Below are 18,971 nucleotides of genomic sequence, written 5' to 3'. Positions count from 1 at the left end.
ATGCCCGGCCAGCAGCACACTGGCACGTAGGCGGGATGTGCGGGGCAGGTCTCTCGGATAGACAAGGCGTCAGGCCAACTTTACCGTGCGACCCTATCCTGTCTGGCCCCGTCCGTTTAGGATAAAACAGACAAAGAAGGCGGCCCAGCGCGCGGCGGCTCGGACTCATCTTGTCCGTTTTGTGTCTGGGCCAATCCATTTTGAGCGCAAACTTGCGCCGGGTTTCGGTCGCGACGGACACCAAACGGACATGCGCCTCGTCCGCGTCGGGGCCGCGTGGCAGACCGCCACCTACCTCCCATCCGCCCACATAAATGCACACGAGCGGGCGGCCCCACCTGTCATCCGCACGTCGAAGGATCGCCGTCCTTCTTTAAGTGGGAAGCGTGAACGGGTCGCCGTCCACACTGCCCCACGCCATCCCGCGGCCTCCTCGAAACCCGATAGCCCCAGTCCAAACCCTAGCCAACACCTCGCCGGCCTGCCGCCCGCTGCCATGGGCCGCAAAGGCAAGCATGACCGCGAGGCTGGTTCCTCGTTGGGACGCCGCCGCGGCTCGCCATCGCCACCACGCCGCCCCCCCCCCCCCCCCCCGCGCCGCCCGCCTTCTCCATCGCGCCCACGTCCGCCGGCGAGCGCGACCGGCATTACGTCCGGTCGTCGGTCTGCCGCCGTTATTGGGAGATGAGGACGCCGCTCCCTTGGAGCGACGTCCATTTCCCCAATAACTGGCATCCGTCCGTCGACCGGGTCCCGATCCCGCCGGTCCCGACGAGCGGCCGTGCGCGCGACCAGGAGATCGAGCGCCGCCGCCACCTCCTCCCCGACGACCTCTTCTACGACCCCAGGTATGCTCCCGACTCCGGGCTCTGGGACACCTGGTTTCATGACGAGCACGACACCAGGCGCGCGTCCTTCTTCGCAGGCACCTCGACAGGGCCGCGGCGGCCACGACAGGAGCGGGGGCGTACCCGGGTGCGCGGCTTGACGCCCACGCCGTCGCCTTCACCGTCACCGTCGCCACCTCCCCCTCCTCGCATGACAGCGGAGGAGGAGGCCTGTCTCCTGCAGCGTGTCATGGACAACTCCATGAACACGCACGACGAGCGGCAGTGGCACGGCCTGGAGGAGACCATGGCCCTCTCCACCGCCGGGGACGTTGCCTTCCCGGAGATGGCGGCCGTCACGAAGGAGCCGACGGAGGAGGCGTTGCCGGCCGCGTTCCAGCAGCTGCTGGGCCAGGGGTGGGGCTGGTCCTGCACTGCTCCGGAGATGGCCGCCGGCGTGGGCGTGAACTGGTGCCCACTCCGCCGCGGTCACCGGAGCGGGAGGCGTCACCCCAGGAGGAGGTGGTGCAGGCACCTCCGGCCGTCCAGCCAGCCCCCATCTACCACGCACCGCCGGCCCATTTGTGGACGCCGCCGGCCTCCGTCGACCTCGTCAGCGACGAGGACGACACCGGTGCCCAGTGAAGTCGGCGACGGCCACGGCACCGACGGGCGCGGCAGGAGCGCGCGGGAGGAGTTTTTTTTTATTTTGTTTTTATATGTTAATTATGAAACTGGGCATTTTAAGTGGCCGTGGAAACTGGGCCGTTTTGTGGCCGACCCCTATATATGTTTTATGTTTTTTTAAATGCGTGTATTTACTTTTTTAGTTATTTCATTCCAGTTTTCATTTTTTTATTCACGTCCACCCCGAACATGATTTGGGGTGCGGCCGCGCGGTGGGCCCACGCACGCCCCATCTGACAAAGCCGGACACGGGCGAACTCATCGGCGCCCCCAAAGGGACAAAATCCGGCCAAATCCGAACGTCCGTTTGGGGTCGTGCGGTGGAGTTGGCCTCAGTGCCACACGCGCGTCGTATACATGGATTATCCTGGGGTTTTTTTTAAGAAAAGACCTAAGGCCAGATATATTAGAGCAACTCTAGCAGACCCCGCAAAATCTCGACCCACAAAACATGTTTGTAGTTTGACAATCGTTTACGGGTCGAGAACGAGTGCGGCCGAACAGAAACCGTAGATAAAATTGCATAATTTAAAAAAAACACAGTTTCGCGCGAGAAATTGCACCTCGTGGACGCGAGTACTTCATCATGTACTACATATATTTACATGATCAAACACTACAAACACTAGTTCATACTACATACTACATCGGTACTAGTACTAGAGGGGTGGGGATCTCACGGCGGCGAGCTCGCGCCATGGACGACACCGTGGAGGAGCTCAATCCTCCTCGCAGGAGCTGCCGAGGTCGATGTACTTCGCCCTCTGCTCCTCGCGGATGTGCCGCCACTCGTCGTCTTTCTCCTTGGCGGCGAGGTTGGCTGCGATCGCCTGCTGGAACTCGAGGTCTTCGAGCTCCTCGTGGTGGCGCCGGCGCTCCGCCTCCTCGTGTAAGCTCTGCTCGGCAATGGCGGTCGCAACCGCGTCGACATCGGCGATGAAGTCCTCCGGCCTGACGACTCTGCGGCGGCCGAGCTCCTCGGGCTCCTCCTTGACGGGGACGAACTCGAAGTCCTCCGGCTCCTCCGACCACTCCCTCTTCACGGGGAGAAGGCCCGTGCCGAAAGAGGAGGAGCTCCCGGCGTAGGAAGATCTCGCCACGGAGGAGAAGGGCGCGGCAGAGGACGGGGTACGGCCGTGCCGACGGTCGTACCCGTCCGTCTCGCGGACGTGGAAGCTCGACGGCGGCAAGAGGCCGCGGTTGATCCAATTCGTCGCCCCGCGCTTCCTCGTGTCATTCGACCGGACGCGCTGCTCGCGCTCGGGGTCCCTGCCGCCACCGGATCTGCTGCCGGAGCTGCGTCCGAAGCTCCACATGTGGCCCCACATGGCGGCTGGAGGCGGAAGGGGGTCGCCGGCGGCGAGAAATGTGGAGAGGGGGGTGGGGAATTGCGTAGCTCGGCGGCGGCGGGGGATAGGGTTTCGACCCGCAAACGCGTCGCGAACCCGTAGATATAGTGGTCGGGGCGTGCGGTTTGCGGGCTGCGGTAAATTTTTTTACGGGCCGGGCGAGTATGTGGGCTCTGTTCTGGCCGGAATATTGGGCCGAGCCCACATACTCGCTGGAATTTTGCGGGTTCGTGGCTTTTACGGGGTCTGCTAGAGTTGATCTTAGGCTGGTCATAATGAAAGTTTATGCCCGGATGGACGGTCTGGTAACTGAAAACCCGACGGCTCCTCATATCGGCTCCACGCGTCCGTGCGTATCAACACCCCTCATATCCATCCCTAATCTGAGATCAATATGGGAGGCCCGAGCGCGTCCAGGCGTGTTCTCCACGTCGGACACGGCCCATGGTGGCCCATCCTGACCCCATATATATCCGTCGGCATCCGCATCCCGGACCTAATCCTAGCCACTTTACTTCACTCCACCCCGTACCCAAGCTCCCTTCCGGCGATCTCTAGCGAGGCGGGCATCAGATCTGACTCTAAGCCAGCCCTGATCCATCAACCATGGTGTATGCGCTTGACCAAGTTCCGATTTAATCCAACGGAAATCCATCGTGTCAGTGCAATGGGCGCTCGGATTTGCCGTTGTCGGAAGCTTGAGGTCAGTCTACCACCCCATCTCCGTTACGGAGAAGTTCTACTTCCATGACAAAGACGCTAAGTGTGCTGGCAAGGGCGAGGGCAAGGACAACCATGAACGATCTTTGTCCATAATTTATTATGCATGTGGATCATGCCAATTTTTGGTAGTCTCATGGCATGTATTGATATAGTAGCCATGGATGATTGTAGAGCTTGTGCGATGCATGTGCGGTTGTATGGATTTGGGGTTCGCTAAATAAGGTATCCAGTTGTGAAATTGAAATTTTGAGAGGTAACTGCTCACTGTCTTGAAAATTTGAGAGGTGACTGCTCACTGTCCGCAGACGCGCTCGGGAGCATCCGCAGACGTTTGAGGGCCGGATTAGCTATATCAGGGCAAGTCGTTACAAACTCACCCATACAAAAAAATAAAATTATATTTAAATTCTTTGGGGCTCGAGCCGCAACTCGGCCCAACCTTTATTTCCTGGTTGCAATTCCACTCTCCATTCGCAACTTGGTCTCAACATTTTTTTGTCCTAATTGCAGGTCCAGCCCTACACTCGCAACTGGGGTTCGACCTTTGTTTTGTCCCAGTTGAAAGTCCATCCTCGAGTCACAACTAGGGCCGACCATTTTCCCACAGTTGCAATTCCACTCTTGAATCGCAATTGGGCCCCGACATATTTTGTCCTAACTGCAAATCCACACCTCAACTCACAACTGGGGTCCAACCTTTTTTTGTCCCAGTTGGAAGTGCACCCTCGATTCGTATCTAGGGCCCAACCTTTTTTTGGTCACAGTTCCAAGTCCACTCTCGACTCACAAATAGGGCCAGACCTTTTCTTTTGTTCAAGTTGCAAGTGCACCCTCGACTCAGAAATAGGGATCAACTTTTTTTATCTAAGTTACAAGTCCACTCTCAACTCACAACTGGGCCCTGCTAGTTCTTGAGCTTGTGTTGGTTTTTCTCTTGAAGAGGAAAGGGTGATGTTGCAAAGTAGAGATAAGTCTTTCCCTCAGCTAGAGAACCAAGCAAGATATCAATCTAGTAGGAGACAACACACAAATCACCAATACTTGCACAAACAATCAAACAACTTGCACCCAACGCGATAAAGGGGTTGTCAATCCCTTCACGGTCACTTGCAAAACTGAGATCTGATAGAGGTAGATGAAACTAAACAAAAGATAAAGTAAATATTTTTGGGTTTTTTGGTTTATAGACCGGAAAGTAAAAGATTGCAAAATAGTAGATCGAAAACTAATACGGTGGAAAATAGTAGATTGGAAACTTATATGATGGAAAATAGACCCGGTGGCCTTAGGTTTCACTAGAGGCTTCTCTCAAGATAGAAAATAATACGTTGGGTGAACAAATTACTGTCGAGCAATTGATAGAAAAACACAAAGTTATGACGGTATCTAAGGCAATGATTATGAAATATAGGCATCACGTCCATGGCAAGTAGACCGAAACGATTCTGCATCTACTACTATTACTCGACACATTGACCGACTCCTGCCTACATCTAGAGTACTAAGTTCATGAAGAATAGAGTAACACATTTGTTGGAAATATGCCCTAGAGGCAATAATAAAGTAGTTATTATTATATTTCTTTGTTCATGATAATTGTCTATTGTTCATGCTATAATTGTGTTATCCGGAAATCATAATACATGTGTGAATACATAGACCACAACACGTCCCTAGTGAGCCTCTAGTTGACTAGCTCGTTGATCAAAAGATAGTCATGGTTTCCTGACTATGGACATTGGATGTCATTGATAACGGGATCACATCATTAGGAGAATGATGTGATGGACAAGACCCAATCCTAAGCATAGCTTAAAGATCGTGTAGTTCGTTTGCTATAGCTTTTCCGAATGTCAAGTATCATTTCCTTAGACCATGAGATTGTGCAACTCCCGGATACCGTAGGACTGCTTTGGGTGTGCCAAACGTCACAACGTAACTGGGTGACTATAAAGGTACACTACGGGTATCTCTGAAAGTGTCTGTTGGGTTGGCACGAATCAAGACTGGGATTTGTCACTCCGTATGACGGAGAGGTATCTCTGGGCCCACTCGGTAATGCATCATCATAATGAGCTCAATGTGACCAAGTGGTTGATCACGGGATCATGCAATACGGTACGAGTGAAGTGACTTGCCGGTAACGAGATTGAACGAGGTATTGGGATACCGACGATCGAGTCTCGGGCAAGTAACGTACCGATTGACAAAGGGAATTGTATACGGGATTGATTGAATCCTCGACATCGTGGCTCATCCGATGAGATAATCGAGGAGCATGTGGGAGCCAACATGGGTATCCAGATCCCGCTATTGGTTATTGATCGGAGAGTCGTCTTGGTCATGTCTGCGTGTCTCCCGAACCCGTAAGGTCTACACACTTAAGGTTCGGTGATGCTAGGGTTGTTGAGATATTAGTATACGGTAACCCGAAAGTTGTTCGGAGCCCCGGATGAGATCCCGGACGTCACGAGGAGTTCCGGAATGGTCCGGAGGTGAAGATTTATATATAGGAAGTCAAGTTTCGGCCATTGGGAAAGTTTCGGGGGTAATCGGTATTGTACCGGGACCACCGGAAGGGTTCTGGGGGTCCATCGGGTGGGGCCACCTATCCCGGAGGGCCCCATGGGCTGAAGTGGGAGGGGAACCAGCCCCTAGTGGGCTGGTGCGCCCCCCATGGGCCTCCCCCTGCACCTAGGATTGGAAACCCTAGGGGTGGGGGCGCCCCACTTGCCTTGGGGGGCACTCCACCCCATTGGCCGCCGCCCCCCCTTGGAGATTGCATCTCCTAGGGCCGGCGCCCCCCTAGGGGTCCTATATATAGTGGGGGGAGGGAGGGCAGCCGCACCCTAGCCCCTGGCGCCTCCCTCTCCCTCCCGTGACACTTCTCCCTCTCCCTGAGCTTGGCGAAGCCCTGCCGAGATCACCGTTGCTTCCAGCACCACACCGTCGTGCTGCTGGATCTCCATCAACCTCTCCTTCCCCCTTGCTGGATCAAGTTGGAGGAGACGTCTTACCAACCGTACGTGTGTTGAACACGGAGGTGCCGTCCGTTCAGCGCTAGGTCATCGGTGATTTGGATCACGACGAGTACGACTCCATCAATCCCGTTCTCTTGAACGCTTCCGCTCGCGATCTACAAGGGTATGTAGATGCACTCCCCTCTCCCTCATTCCTAGATGACTCCATAGATTGATCTTGGTGATGCGTAGAAAATTTGAAAATTATGCTACGTTCCCCAACAATGGCATCATGAGCTAGGTCTATGCGTAGTTTCTATGCACGAGTAGAACACATAGCAGTTGTGGGCGTCGATATTGTCAATTTACTTTTCGTTACTAGTCTTATCTTGATTCGGCGGCATCGTGGGATGAAGCGGCCCGGACCGACCTTACACATACGCTTACGTGAGACTGGTTCCACCGACTGACATGCACTAGTTGCATAAGGTGGCTAGCAGGTGTCTGTCTCTCCCACTTTAGTCGGATCGGATTCGATGAAATGGGTCCTTATGAAGGGTAAATAGAAATTGGCATATCACGTTGCAGTTTTGGCGTAGGTAAGAAACATTCTTGTAGAAACCTATAGCAGCCACGTAAAAACTTGCAACAACAATTAGAGGACGTCTAACTTGTTTTTGCAGCATGTGCCATGTGATGTGATATGACCAAAAGGATGTGATGAATGATATATGTGATGTATGAGATTGATCATGTTCTTATAATAGGAATCACGGCTTGCATGTCGATGAGTATGACAACCGGCAGGAGCCATAGGAGTTGTCTTAATTTATTTATGACCTGCGTGTCAACATAAACGTCATGTAATTACTTTACTTTATTGCTAAAGCGTTAGCCTAGTAGTAGAAGTAATAGATGACGAGACAACTTCAAGAAGACACGATGAAGGAGATCATGATGATGGAGATCATGGTGTCATGCCGGTGACAACGATGATCATGGAGCCCGAAGATGGAGATCAAAAGGAGCAAATGATATTGGCCATATCATGTCACTATTTGATTGCATGTGATGTTTATCATGTTTTGCATCTTATTTGCTTAGAACGACGGTAGCTTAAATAAGATGATCCCTCGTAATAATTTCAAGAAAGTGTTCCCCCTAACTGTGCACCGTTGCGAAGGTTCGTTGTTTCGAAGCACCACGTGATGATGGGGTGTGATAGATTCTAACGTTCGAATACAACGGGTGTAAGCCAGATTTACACACGCAATACACTTAGGTTGACTTGACGAGCCTAGCATGTACAGACATGGCCTCGGAACATGGAAGACAGAAAGGTCGAGCATGAGTCGTATAGAAGATACGATCAACATGAAGATGTTCACCGATGTTGACTAGTCCGTCTCACGTGATGATCGGACACGGCCTAGTTGACTCGGATCATGTTTCACTTAGATGACTAGAGGGATGTCTATCTGAGTGGGAGTTCATTGAATAATTTGATTAGATGAACTTAGTCTAAAATCTTTACACTATGTCTTGTAGATCAAATGGCCCACACTAATGTTGCCCTCAACTTCAACGCGTTTCTAGAGAAAACCAAGCTGAAAGATGGTGGCAGCAACTATACGGACTGGGTCCGGAACCTGAGGATCATCCTCATAGCTGCCAAGAAAGATTATGTCCTAGAAGCACCGCTAGGTGACGCACCTATCCCAGAGAACCAAGACGTTATGAATGCTTGGCAGTCACGTGTTGATGATTACTCCCTCGTTCAGTGCGGCATGCTTTACAGCTTAGAACCGGGGCTCCAAAAGCATTTTGAGAGACACGGAGCATATGAGATGTTCGAAGAGCTGAAAATGGTTTTCCAAGCTCATGCCCGGGTCGAGAGATATGAAGTCTCCGACAAGTTCTTCAGTTGTAAGATGGAGGAAAATAGTTCTGTCAGTGAGCACATACTCAAAATGGCTGGGTTGCATAACCGCTTGACTCAGCTAGGAGTTAATCTTCTGGATGATGCGGTCATTGACAGAATCCTTCAGTCGCTTCCACCGAGCTACAAGAGCTTTGTGATGAACTTCAATATGCAGGGGATGGAAAAGACCATTCCTGAGGTATATTCAATGCTGAAATCAGCAGAGGTAGAAATCAAAAAGGAACATCAAGTGTTGATGGTGAATAAAACCACTAAGTTCAAGAAAGGCAAGGGTAAAAAGAACTTCAAGAAGGACGGCAAGGGGGTTGCCGCGCCCGGTAAGCAAGCTGCCGGGAAGAAGCCAAAGAATGGACCCAAGCCCGAGACTGGGTGTTTTTATTGCAAGGAAAGTGGTCACTGGAAGCGAAACTGCCCGAAATACTTAGCAGACAAGAAGGCCGACAACACTAAAGGTATATGTGATATACATGTAATTGATGTGTACCTTACCAGTGCTCGTAGTAGCTCCTGGGTATTTGATATCGGTGCAGTTGCTCACATTTGTAACTCAAAGCAGGAGCTACGAAATAAGCGGAGACTGGCGAAGGACGAGGTGACGATGCGCGTCGGGAACGGTTCCAAGGTCGATGTGATCGCCGTCGGCACGCTACCTCTACATTTACCTACGGGATTAGTTTTAAACCTCAATAATTTTTATTTAGTGCCAGCTTTGAGCATGAACATTATATCAGGATCTCGTTTAATTCGAGATGGCTACTCATTTAAATCCGAGAATAACGGTTGTTCTATTTATATGAGAGATATGTTTTATGGTCATGCTCCACTGGTGAATGGTTTATTCTTAATGAATCTCGAGCGTAACGTTACACATGTTCATAGTGTGAATACCAAAAGATGTAAGGTTGATAATGATAGTCCCACATACTTGTGGCATTGCCGCCTTGGTCACATAGGTGTCAAACGCATGAAGAAGCTCCATGCAGATGGACTTTTGGAGTCTCTTGATTACGAATCATTTGACACGTGCGAACCATGCCTCATGGGTAAAATGACCAAGACTCCATTCTCAGGAACAATGGAGTGAGCAACCAACTTATTGGAAATCATACATACTGATGTGTGCGGTCCAATGAGTGTTGAGGCTCGCGGTGGCTATCGTTATGTTCTCACCCTCACTGATGACTTGAGTAGATATGGGTATGTCTACTTAATGAAACACAAGTCTGAGACCTTTGAAAAGTTCAAGGAATTTTAGAGTGAGATTGAAAATCAATATGACAGAAAAATCAAGTTCTTGCGATCAGATCGTGGGGGAGAATACTTGAGTCACGAATTTGGCACACACTTAAGGAAATATGGAATAGTTTCACAACTCACGCCGCCTGGAACACCTCAGCGTAATGGTGTGTCCGAACATCGTAATCACACACTATTGGATATGGTGCGATCTATGATGTCTCTTACTGATTTACCGCTGTCATTTTGGGGCTATGCTTTAGAGACTGCCGCATTCACTTTAAATAGGGCTCCGTCGAAATCCGTTGAGACGACACCGTATGAATTATGATTTGGGAAGAAACCTAAGCTGTCGTTTCTAAAAGTTTGGGGATGCGATGCTTATGTCAAGAAACTTCAACCTGAAAACCTCGAACCCAAATCGGAAAAATGCGTCTTCATAGGATACCCTAAAGAAACTATTGGGTATACCTTCTACCTCAAATCAGAAGGCAAGATCTTTGTTGCCAAGAATGGATCCTTTCTAGAGAAAGAGTTTCTCTCGAAAGAAGTAAGTGGGAGGAAAGTAGAACTCGATGAAGTATTACCTCTTGAACCGGTAAGTGGCGCAGCTCAAGAAAATGTTCCTGAGGTGCCTGCACCGACTAGAGAGGAAGTTAATGATGATGATCATGAAACTTCAGATCAAGTTGCTACTGAACTTCGTAGGTCCACAAGGACACGTTCCGCACCCGAGTGGTACGGCAACCCTGTCTTGGAAGTCATGTTGTTAGACAACGGTGAACCTTCGAACTATGAGGAAGCAATGGCGGGCCCAGATTCCGACAAATGGCTGGAAGCCATGAAATCCGAGATAGGATCCATGTATGAAAACGAAGTATGGACTTTGACTGACTTGCCCGATGATCGGCGAGCCATAGAAAATAAATGTATCTTTAAGAATAAGACAAATGCGGATGGTAATGTAACCATCTATAAAGCTGGGCTTATCGCTAAGGGTTATCGACAAGTTCAAGGGGTTGACTACGATGAGACTTTCTCACCCGTAGCGAAGCTGATGTCCGTCCGAATCATGTTAGCAATTGCCGCATTCTATGATTATGAGATATGGCAAATGGACGTCAAAACGGCATTCCTTAATGGTTTCCTTAAGGAAGAATTGTATATGATGCAGCCGGAAGGTTTTGTCGATCCTAAGAATGCTGACAAGGTGTGCAAGCTCCAACGCTCGATCTATGGGCTGGTGCAAGCATCTCGAAGTTGGAACATTCTCTTTGATGAGATGATCAAAGCGTTTGGGTTTACGCAGACTTATGAAGAAGCCTGCATTTACAAGAAAGTGAGTGGGAGCTCTGTAGCATTTCTCATATTGTATGTGGATGACATACTGTTGATGGGAAATGATATAGAATTCTTGGAAAGCATAAAGGCCTACTTGAAAAAGTGTTTTTCAATGAAGGATCTTGGAAAAGCTGCTTACATATTATGCATCAAGATCTATAGAGATGGATCAAGACGCCTCATTGGTCTTTCACAGAGTACGTACCTTGACAAGATATTCAAGAAGTTCAATATGGATCAGTTAAAGAAGGGGTTCTTGCCTATATTGCAAGGTACGAGATTGAGCACGGCTCAATGCCCGACCACGACAGAAGATAGAGAAAAGATGAGTATCGTCCCCTATGCCTCGGACATAGGGTCTATCATGTATGCTATGCTGTGTACCAGACCTGATGTAAACCTTGCCGTTAGTTTGGTAGGAAGGTACCAAAGTAATCCCGGCATGGAACACTGCACAGCGGTCAAGAATATCCTGAAGTACCTGAAGAGGACTAAGAATATGTTTCTCGTTTATGGAGGTGACGAAGAGCTCATCGTAAAGGGTTACGTCGATGCTAGATTCGACACAGATCTGGATGACTCTAAGTCACAAACCGGATACGTGTATATTTTGAATGGAAGGGCAGTAAGCTGATGCAGTTGCAAGAAAAGCGTTGTGGCGGGATCTACATGTGAAGCGGAGTACATGGCAGCCTCGGAGGCAGCACAAGAAGCAATCTGGGTGAAGGAGTTCATTACCGACCTAGGAGTCATACCCAATGCGTCGGGCCCGACGACTCTCTTCTGTGACAACAGTGGAGCTATTGCCCTTGCCAAGGAGCCCAGGTTTCACAGGAAGACCAGGCATATCAACCGTCGCTTCAACTCCATTCGTGGAAGTGTTCAAAATGGAGACACAGATATTTGTAAAGTACATACGGATCTGAATATGGCAGATCCGTTGACTAAACCTCTCCCAAGAGCAAAACATGATCAACACCAGAACTCTATGCGTGTTCGATTCATCACAATGTAACTAGACTATTGACTCTAGTGCAAGTGGGAGACTGTTGGAAATATGCCCTAGAGGCAATAATAAAATGGTTATTATTATATTTATTTGTTCATGATAATTGTCTATTGGTCATGCTATAATTGTGTTATCCGGAAATCGTAATACATGTGTGAATACATGGACCACAACACGTCCCTAGTGAGCCTCTAGTTGACTAGCTCGTTGATCAAAAGATAGTCATGGTTTCCTGACTATGGACATTGGATGTCATTGATAACGGGATCACATCATTAGGAGAATGATGTGATGGACAAGACCCAATCCTAAGCATAGCTTAAAGATCGTGTAGTTCGTTTGCTATAGCTTTTCCGAATGTCAAGTATCATTTCCTTAGACCATGAGATTGTGTAACTCCCGGATACTGTAGGATTGCTTTGGGTGTGCCAAACGTCACAACGTAACTAGGTGACTATAAAGGTACACTACAGGTATCTCCGAAAGTGTCTGTTGGGTTGACACGAATCGAGACTGGGATTTGTCACTCCGTATGACGGAGAGGTATCTCTGGGCCCACTCGGTAATGCATCATCATAATGAGCTCAATGTGACCAAGTGGTTGATCACGGGATCATGCATTATGGTACGAGTAAAGTGACTTGCCGGTAACGAGATTGAACGAGGTATTGGGATACCGACGATCGAGTCTCGGGCAAGTAACGTACCGATTGACAAAGGGAATTGTATACGAGATTGATTGAATCCTCGACATCGTGGTTCATCCGATGAGATAATGGAGGAGCATGTGGGAGCCAACATGGGTATCCAGATCCCATTGTTGGTTATTGACCGGAGAGTCGTCTCGGTCATGTCTGCGTGTCTCCCGAACCCGTAGGGTCTACACACTTAAGGTTCGGTGACGCTAGGGTTGTTGAGATATTAGTATACGGTAACCCGAAAGTTGTTCGGAGTCCCGGATGAGATCCCGGACGTCACGAGGAGTTCCGGAATGGTCCGGAGGTGAAGATTTATATATAGGAAGTCAAGTTTCGGCCATTGGGGAAGTTTCGGGGGTAATCGGTATTGTACCGGGACCACCGGAAGGGTCCCGGGGGTCCACCGGGTGGGGCCACCTATCCCGGAGGGCCCCATGGGCTGAAGTGGGAGGGGAACCAGCCCCTAGTAGGCTGGTGCGCCCCCCATGGGCCTCCCCTGCGCCTAGGGTTGGAAACCCTAGGGGTGGGGGGCTCCCCACTTGGCTTGGGGGGCACTCCACCCCCCTTGGCCGCCGCCCCCCCTTGGAGATTGCATCTCCTAGGGCCGGCGCCCCCCTAGGGGTCCTATATATAGTGGGGGGAGGGAGGGCAGCCGCACCCTAGCCCCTGGCGCCTCCCTCTCCCTCCCGTGACACTTCTCCCTCTCCCTGAGCTTGGCGAAGCCCTACCGAGATCACCGTTGCTTCCACCACCACACCGTCGTGTTGCTGGATCTCCATCAACCTCTCCTTCCCCCTTGCTGGATCAAATTGGAGGAGACGTCTTCCCAACCATACGTGTGTTGAACGCGGAGGTGTCGTCCGTTCAGCGCTAGGTCATCGGTGATTTGGATCACGACGAGTACGACTCCATCAACCCCGTTCTCTTGAACGCTTCCGCTCGCGATCTACAAGGGTATGTAGATGCACTCCCCGCTCCCTGTTGCTAGATGACTCCATAGATTGATCTTGGTGATGCGTAGCAAATTTTAAAATTATGCTACGTTCCCCAACAACATTAAGTAAGATGACATGATGGAGAGGAATAAACTCAAGCCATAACATCATCTTTTTATCCTTGATGGCAACAATAGAATACATGCCTTGCCGTCCCTACTGTCACTGCGAAAGGACACCACAAGATTGAACCCAAATCTAACCACTTCTCCCATTGCAAGAAAAACCAATCTAGTTGGTCAAACTAAACCGATAGTTCGAAGAGAATTACAAAGATATCAAATCATGCATACATGAATTCAGAGAGGATTCAAATAATATTCATAGATAACCTGATCATAAATCCACAATTCATCGGATCTCGACAAACACACTACAAAAGAAGATTACATCGGATAGATCTCCAAGAACATCGAGGAGAACATGGTATTGAGAATCAAAGAGAGAGAAGAAGCCATCTAGCTACTAGCTATGGACCCGTAGGTTTGAGGTAAACTACTCACGCTTCATCGGAAGAACAATAGAGTTGATGTAGAAGCCCTCCGTGATCGAATCCCCCTCCGGCAGGATGCCGGAAAAGGCCCCAAGATTGGATCTCACGGGAACAGAAGGTTGCGGCGATGGCAAAGTGTTTTCATCGATGCTTCTCGTGGTTTGGGAATATATGTGAATATATAGGTGGAAGATCTAGGTCAGGGGGTCACCGAGGGGCCCACATGGTAGGGGGGCGCGCCCTACCCCCCTAGGCGCGCCCTCCACCCTTGTGGCGACCTCGTGGGTCTTCTGACTTGCACTCCAAGTCTCATGGGTGTCTTCTGGTCCAAGAAAAATCATAGCGGAGGTTTTATTTCATTTGGACTCCGTTTGGCATTCCTTTTCTATGAAGCTAAAAAACAAGGAAAACCAAAAACTGGCACTGGGCTCTAGGTTAATAGGTTAGTCCCAAGAATAATATAAAATAGCATATTAATGCATATAAAACATCCAAAACTGATAATATAATTGCATGGAACAATAAAAAAATTATAGATACGTTGGAGACGTATCGGGGCCCAACCTTTTTTGTCTAAGTTTCAAGTCCACCCTCAACTCGCAACTAGGGCCCAACCTTTTTTGTCCGACTTGCAAGTCCACGCTCGACTCGCAACTGGGGCCCGAATTTTTTAGTCCCAATTGCAAGTCCACTCTCGATTCGCAACTGGGGCCTAACCTTTCTTTTGTCCCAGTTGCAAGTCCACGGTTGACTCACAATTAGGAATCAACCTTTTCTTGTCCCAGTTGCAAGTCCATCCTCGAATCGCACCTGGGGCCCAAACTTTTGTCCCAGTGGCAAGTCCAAACTTGACTCGCAACTCGGCCGACCTTTTGTAATCCCAATTGCAAGTCCACTCTCGACTCGCAACCGGGAGTACAATCTTTCTTTGTCCCAGTTGCATGTCCACCCTCGACGGCGAACAAACCACGGATGAGCCGGCCCAAGTAGCTAGGATGCGTTTTTGGTTTTGTTTTCTTCATGTTTTTCCATTACTTTTATTTTATCATTTTTTATTCATTGGTTTTCCTCTCCTTTCAATATTTCTATTGTCAAAATTTGATCTCATTTTTTGTTTTTTATTCTTTTTCTTTTTTCACAAATTCACAAGTTTCAATAATTCCAAATTCGTAAATTTGTTCATGTTTAACATTTTTTAAACAAAATCAAGTTATGTTCATTCTTTGTTCTCTTCTTATTTATCTATTTTCTCTATTTGTTTTTGTCCTGTTGGCTTTTTGTTTTTCCACTTTTCCTTACCTCTTTTTGTTATTAAAATTCCTGAAACCTTTTCAAAATTATGAACATTTTTCAAACCATGCATATTTTTAAATTTAAGAACATATTTTCTGAATTTGCAAACAAATTTTGAATCATGACTATTTTTTTACTAATTTGTGAACATTATTTGAATGCACAATCAGTTGTTTAGTACGTGTTTAAAATAATTTCGTGTATTTGAAGAAATCTTCATTGTGTGTAATTAAAAAATGCATCCTATATAATGTATATTGCACAAAGATTAGTGTGTATTCATAAAAGATCATCATATATTAAGGATTGTTCACCATATATTAGTATATTTTTGGTATTTGATAACATTTTTTATAATTTGAAATAAAATATGTAAATTCATGAAGATGTTTTTGAAATATTACTTAAAATTAATTATAAAATATAAGAGTAAAAAAATGCAAAAACCGAAAGAAAAAAAATCCTTGGTGGCCTAGAAGCTAGTGATGAGAGACGTTCTTGTAAGTGTATATCGATCAGACGCAAATGCAAACAAATCGATGTTAGCGCTAGCGATCAGATTATTTTGAACGGGTAACTAGAAACCAGAATTTTCCTTTTTTAGGGCAGGTAGCGACCAGATTTACTTATAGGCCGACCACCCGGGCGGACGCGGGGTGAGCTGGTTTTTAGTTTTGGGCTTTGACAAATTAAAATCAAACAAACATGACAAACAATGAAAAATGAGGTGGTGTTGACATCATACTCAGATGTGAGGTATCCCCTCACATCCAGATGTGACATAGACGGACTCAAAAAATTAACAACCCTGATTTTTTATTAGCAAACACATGTGAATTTCATAAAGAAATGACATCTGTAACTTGTGGCCAAATAAACAAATAAATAAACCAAACCTCTAAAATGTGTTGTAAATTGTCCTATTTGGAGCACCAATGTGTTTGGATGCGTTCAAAAAACAATACCTTAGAGGTTGCACTTTCCTTTGAAAAGGTGCAAAGTTGACCTTGCACTTAGATATGAGATGATCTCAGACGTTGTAGGATTACCAAAACTGATAATTATGTGATCAAGTACATCTCTAGTAGTTTCTCAATAAATATTTTCCAATAAATGTTTATTGAGAGTCCCTCAATATTTATTCTAATTTTCAGCTATACTGCCTTTGCAGCTTCCCAATAGAGGGAGGCACAAGCGAAGGATCACCCCCCCCCCCCCCCTCCCTGCACAAATCTTGAGATGAGAAAAATTGGCATGCTAGAAAAAAATGATTGCCCTGGTAAGAGAAACTGCCACGTCGGACAATAAAAATTTACCATCCTATAATATAGAGATTATCATGCTACAAGATAAAGATTTGCCATGCCGCAAGTAGAGAATTTGCCATGAGTTCATGAGACAGGTAGAGAATTACCATGGTGCGTGCAAAAAGTTGTCATGTCTTGTTTTAGGGGAAAAAAAGTTGCCATTTTGTAACACATATAGTAGCCATGTGCGGAAAAGCTACGACGCACATAAATTGCCATGCTATAGCGTTAGCAATGTGCAAAAACTTAGAAACGCAGAATTTGCAATGCTATAACCGACTGACATAGTTGCCATGTGCAAAACCCTAAAAAAAAGCATAATTTGCAATGCTATAAGTCACCGCTCATACGCGCCCCACGGGAAAGGAATGTTCTAGCGTCACAGAGGCGGTACCGTAAAACGATGAGGAGACGAGGGCAGTTTGATTTTCCATACTCGATTTGTCCGTACGACAGAAGCGACGTCGCCACAAACCAAGACGATCGAGAATGGTATTTTGTTCGTTTCGTCCGTAGCACTGAACCGAGTACATGTCACCTGAAAAAACGAGCCCGTATATGTCAGGCGTGAGGTCACCGGGCGAATTCAACGAGCGTACGTACGTACGGCCAGCCCGGCTCGCTCTCCCATGCAGCCGCCTTTCGCTTCCTGTCTATATATATACCCCTCCGCGCGCCATGCCACTCATCGATCGAACTTGACTAGCTAGCTAGAGCGAAGCTTGAGCTCGAGGATCATCATCATGAGGCCGTCGATCGTGCTGTTCGGCGACTCCATCACGGAAGAGTCGTTCGGGGAGGGCGGGTGGGGCGCGCACCTGGCGAACCACTACTCCCGCTCCGCCGACGTCGTCCTCCGGGGCTACAGCGGCTACAACACCCGCTGGGCGTCCCTGGTGGCCGACCGCGCGTTCTCCGCCATCCCGGCGTCGGCGGCCGTCGCCGCCGTCACCGTCTTCTTCGGCGCCAACGACGCGTCGCTCCCCGACCGGGCCAGCGCGTTCCAGCACGTGCCGCTCCCTGAGTACGGCGACAACCTCCGCGCCATCTGCGCGCTGCTCCGCGCGCGCTGGCCGGCGGCGGCGCTCATCCTCGTCACGCCGCCCCCCGTCGACGAGCGCGGCCGCGTCCGGTTCCCGCGCAACGGGGACGCGTCGGGCCTGCCCGAGCGGACCAACGAGGCCGCCGGGCGGTACGCGCGGGCGTGCGTGGAGGTGGCCGGGCAGTGCGGGCTCCGGGCCATCGACCTCTGGTCCCGGATGCAGGAGTTCCCAGGGTGGGAGACGGCGTTCCTCCGGGACGGGCTGCACCTCACGCCCACCGGCAACCGGCTGCTGTTCGAGGAGGTGGTGTTCGCGCTGAGGGACGCCAACCTCAGCCTGGAGGCGCTCCCCGCCGACCTGCCGCTCTGCAGCGACATCGACCCCGACAACGCTGTCAGGTGCTTCGAGGAGGAGTGAGACCATGCTGAGGATAAGGTTCAGAATTGATGGATATCGGTCGGATGCCGCCCATGAAATTGTTTGTTTGTTTCTTTTTTGTTTACATTATTTGTTTCGTCCATTCATGTTGTGCGAGATTGTCACGGCAGTTTGTTGTCTGCATTCGTTATTTGTTCCGAAATGTGGAATAAATATATGGGATTGAATTCGTTTCATTCGGAAGTGCTGCGGCGGAACATTGCATGCCAAGGGATTCTGTCCTTTTATACACACATGCACACGTTATCTTTATAAGCATCTTCAAAAAATTAAGCCGACATATTATTTTAAGATTAACAAAATCATAATAGACATCTTCGTAGTAGACGGAACGTCTCCTCTCGCTAAGCGCACAACGCTAGAAAACCTTAAATAAATCTAGAAAAATATGAGTGTCAATATCAAGTATAGGAGTTAAACTCTGACGGGCAGAATACCACTGTCCTCCTAACCATTTCATCACAGGGTGGTTCGCTGGATTATGTTGGTTTGTGTGGCTACGGATTGAAGGAGATATTTTTTTATAAAAAATATGTCAGAATCTTTTAAATTATTGTAAAGAATAAAGTTTGAAAGTTGAAGAAATTACACAGTGATAAAGTTAAAATATACAAATATCACAATATGAGT

General features: G+C 48.5%; 1 protein-coding gene across 1 annotated transcript; it reads left to right on the top strand.

Moving 5' to 3' along the window:
* The first annotated feature begins 17,603 nt into the window (after positions 1-17,603).
* Positions 17,604-18,593, top strand: LOC123154531 (GDSL esterase/lipase At5g45920-like). Its single transcript, XM_044573233.1, has one exon. It carries the CDS (start codon positions 17,604-17,606, stop codon positions 18,318-18,320), a length of 717 nt encoding a protein of 238 aa, XP_044429168.1. The 3' UTR covers positions 18,321-18,593.
* The last annotated feature ends 378 nt before the right edge of the window (positions 18,594-18,971 follow it).

This window comes from Triticum aestivum, chromosome 7A (assembly GCF_018294505.1).
Source record: "Triticum aestivum cultivar Chinese Spring chromosome 7A, IWGSC CS RefSeq v2.1, whole genome shotgun sequence".
In the NCBI taxonomy this organism is placed as follows: Eukaryota; Viridiplantae; Streptophyta; class Magnoliopsida; order Poales; family Poaceae; genus Triticum; species Triticum aestivum.
This window is presented reverse-complemented; position numbering and strand designations above follow the sequence as displayed.